The following is a 2,520-nucleotide window of genomic DNA, read 5'->3' on the forward strand; positions in this document are numbered from 1 at the left end:
CCATTCAAAAGGTTATCTCTTATGGATAAAGGAGGACAGTGGACACTGATGTAAATCACAGTCCTCTCCAGTCCCCACTCAACTCCTAAACTGACTAAACTTGCACATTCATTGCCTTTACTCGATTTAAAACAATTTATTAACCTTGCTTCAAATAAATTAAAGGACCGTCAGACTTTGTCCAAAGTTGCTCCTGTGCAATTTGCAACACTTTAAGTATATGATATGAAATATAGTATGTTATAATATAACAAAGAGTAAAATGCAATAGATCTGTTGTCACGCTTTACGTTCTACTTTTTCATAAACGCAAGCATTCCACTGAGGCATATGCTTATTCAAATCTGCCCTAGATACTGCATCGGCTTGGGACGTGATGTAACTTTAAAGGCAATACCTCTGATTCGGTTTTGGCATGTTTCGTGAGTGCAGCTCATTGGTCACCAATGGAAAAGAACACCCTCTGGACCTAATTGTGCCATTTATGCTTGTACCTGCTACAGACTCGTTAGTATTCAACAGGGCACCTTGTTAGGAACAGATGGTTGGAGACCCTGAACGTCTGATGCTGTGATGAAACATTCATACGACTTCCTGTGATTCAGTCCCTTAAACCGGGTGTGTAGTTATTGTCATAGGTTACCTTTTGTCATCATCAGTATTCCCCCATTCCCCCTTGACAGAAAGACCACTATGGTAAAGGTTCACTGCGACATTCACCATTTATTGCACAGTTGGTCTTGTACAGTCTAACGTTGTCATCACATGTCCTATAAAAAAAAAAAAAAAATCCTGTTTTCTGTCCTACGTAGACCCAGTCACCCCGAGGTGAAACAGCAACATTCACTTGCGTTGACGCAAGAGCTGGCAAACAGGAAACCTATGAGGATGGTGCTTTGCATTTTGTTTTGGTCGCTATCAGTATACGTTAACTGTCCTTATTTTGAAATCCTTCAGAGTTGAATTTACACATGTAAACTGCTGAACATTGTTCTTTCTTTCCTTTCAATGAAAAATGTTGTGCTGCTCCTATGTCAACAAGGAAACGCCCCACACACTTTAACGGTTCCTAAGTTGTAGTGCAAATACTAAATCAAAGACAAAAAAACCAAAACATCCAACATTAAAATAATAAGGCAACATTTATAAATATATAAAAAATAGTCTTCCAGGAACTATCTTTATTACGAAAAAGGTACAAAAGTTTTGTCCTGCACGAGTGAGAGCGACATGTTTTTTAGATCCTCGGCTGACTTCACTGCGTTGTAGCCCAGCTGGCGTAGCACCTTGTGACACGTCGTCTGGGTATACTCCACCATGTCGTATGACAGCTTCAAGCGCCAGCTCTCCGCGTTCGCCGCAGAGTCTCTCACCGTGCCGTACTTGTGTTTGGCTGAAAGCTCGGTGCTGCCCCTGGTGTTGGCCCGTATCCACTCCTCCACGTTCTTGTCCATTGGCAGGCCCAGGTACTGATAGATCTCCTTGGTCTTCAGCAGCGGGTTCCTGGCCAGGTCCTCGTAACGCACTAGCATGTATTTCCCCTTGAGCCAGTGGGGGTGACTGAGCCCTGTGGACACTGAGCTGAGGAAGTCCTCGCAAACCACCGTCAGCTGACTGAGGTCCAGGTTGTAGGGCCTTCGGCCCGTGGCTCTCCAGATCCTCCACAGGCGGTATGTGTCCCGGAAAGTCTCGATCCGCGACGACAGGATTCCGCGAGGGTCCCGCACCAACTGGATAACCTTGATGTTCAACCGCGGATCCTCCACCAGTGCCCTCAGGTCTCCGATCTCCGGCACGCGCACAATCTTGATCGCCACGTGGCGCTTCTCGCGACAGGCATCCGCCGCCAGGCTCATGTTCAGGGCAGCGCACTTTTTGACACAGTCGCCCTCCTCCACGTTGCCGTCTGCCGGGCCGAAGGCGTCACACACGGGCTGCGAGCACAGCGCCCGGCTGGCCCCCCGCCGGAACAACTTGTCCGTGGTGTGGTTGGCTGGCGGCGGCTTGATGTAGCTTTCCAGGAAGTAGAGGTCGCAGCCGTAGAGGCTCCGCAGGAGGTCGCGACTGGCACCCAGCATCACCCTGCGGTCGGCCGCGTTGCGGCTGTGCGACAGCCGAGGGATCAGGGTGGTCTGGACGTGGTAGAGGGGCTCAAACAGGTAAAAGACGTCGGAATGCTGGTTGAGCAGCTGGCCCACAAAGGAGGAGCCGCTGCGCGTTGTCGCTAGCACCAGGATGTGGGTCTTACGGGAGGCGCTGAAGTTGAAGTAGGGTGAGTCATCGCAGCCACCCCGCCCCTCGAAGGGGGGCTCTGTCTCGGGGCCACCCGGGAGGCCACAGTTCTGGGGGCTTGGCATGGGGCAGAGCTGGAAGGGCTTGGAGGTGAGCGTCCGGATGGCGGTGTACTGGATGGCGACGGAGGCCAAGGCCAGCAGGAGCACTGCCTTCCAGGAACATTGCATGACTGGGCCACTTCATTTAGACGCCGCAGTTCGGGCCAAGTCATATACCTGAGGAGGA

General features: G+C 50.6%; 1 protein-coding gene across 2 annotated transcripts in view; it reads right to left on the reverse strand.

Moving 5' to 3' along the window:
- Positions 1-381: 381 nt before the first annotated feature.
- LOC105013579 (carbohydrate sulfotransferase 1) overlaps positions 382-2,520 on the reverse strand; it is a 4,212-nt gene continuing 2,073 nt past the window's right edge. For both annotated transcript variants that reach the window (XM_013137001.4, XM_010875184.4), the window contains exon 2: positions 382-2,510. In XM_013137001.4, coding sequence (XP_012992455.1) covers positions 1,185-2,462 — 1,278 coding nt within the window. In that variant the 5' untranslated portion in view covers positions 2,463-2,510 and the 3' untranslated portion in view covers positions 382-1,184. The remainder of the gene's footprint in view (positions 2,511-2,520) is intronic.

This window comes from Esox lucius, chromosome 2 (genome assembly GCF_011004845.1).
Source record: "Esox lucius isolate fEsoLuc1 chromosome 2, fEsoLuc1.pri, whole genome shotgun sequence".
Lineage (NCBI taxonomy): Eukaryota > Metazoa > Chordata > Actinopteri > Esociformes > Esocidae > Esox > Esox lucius.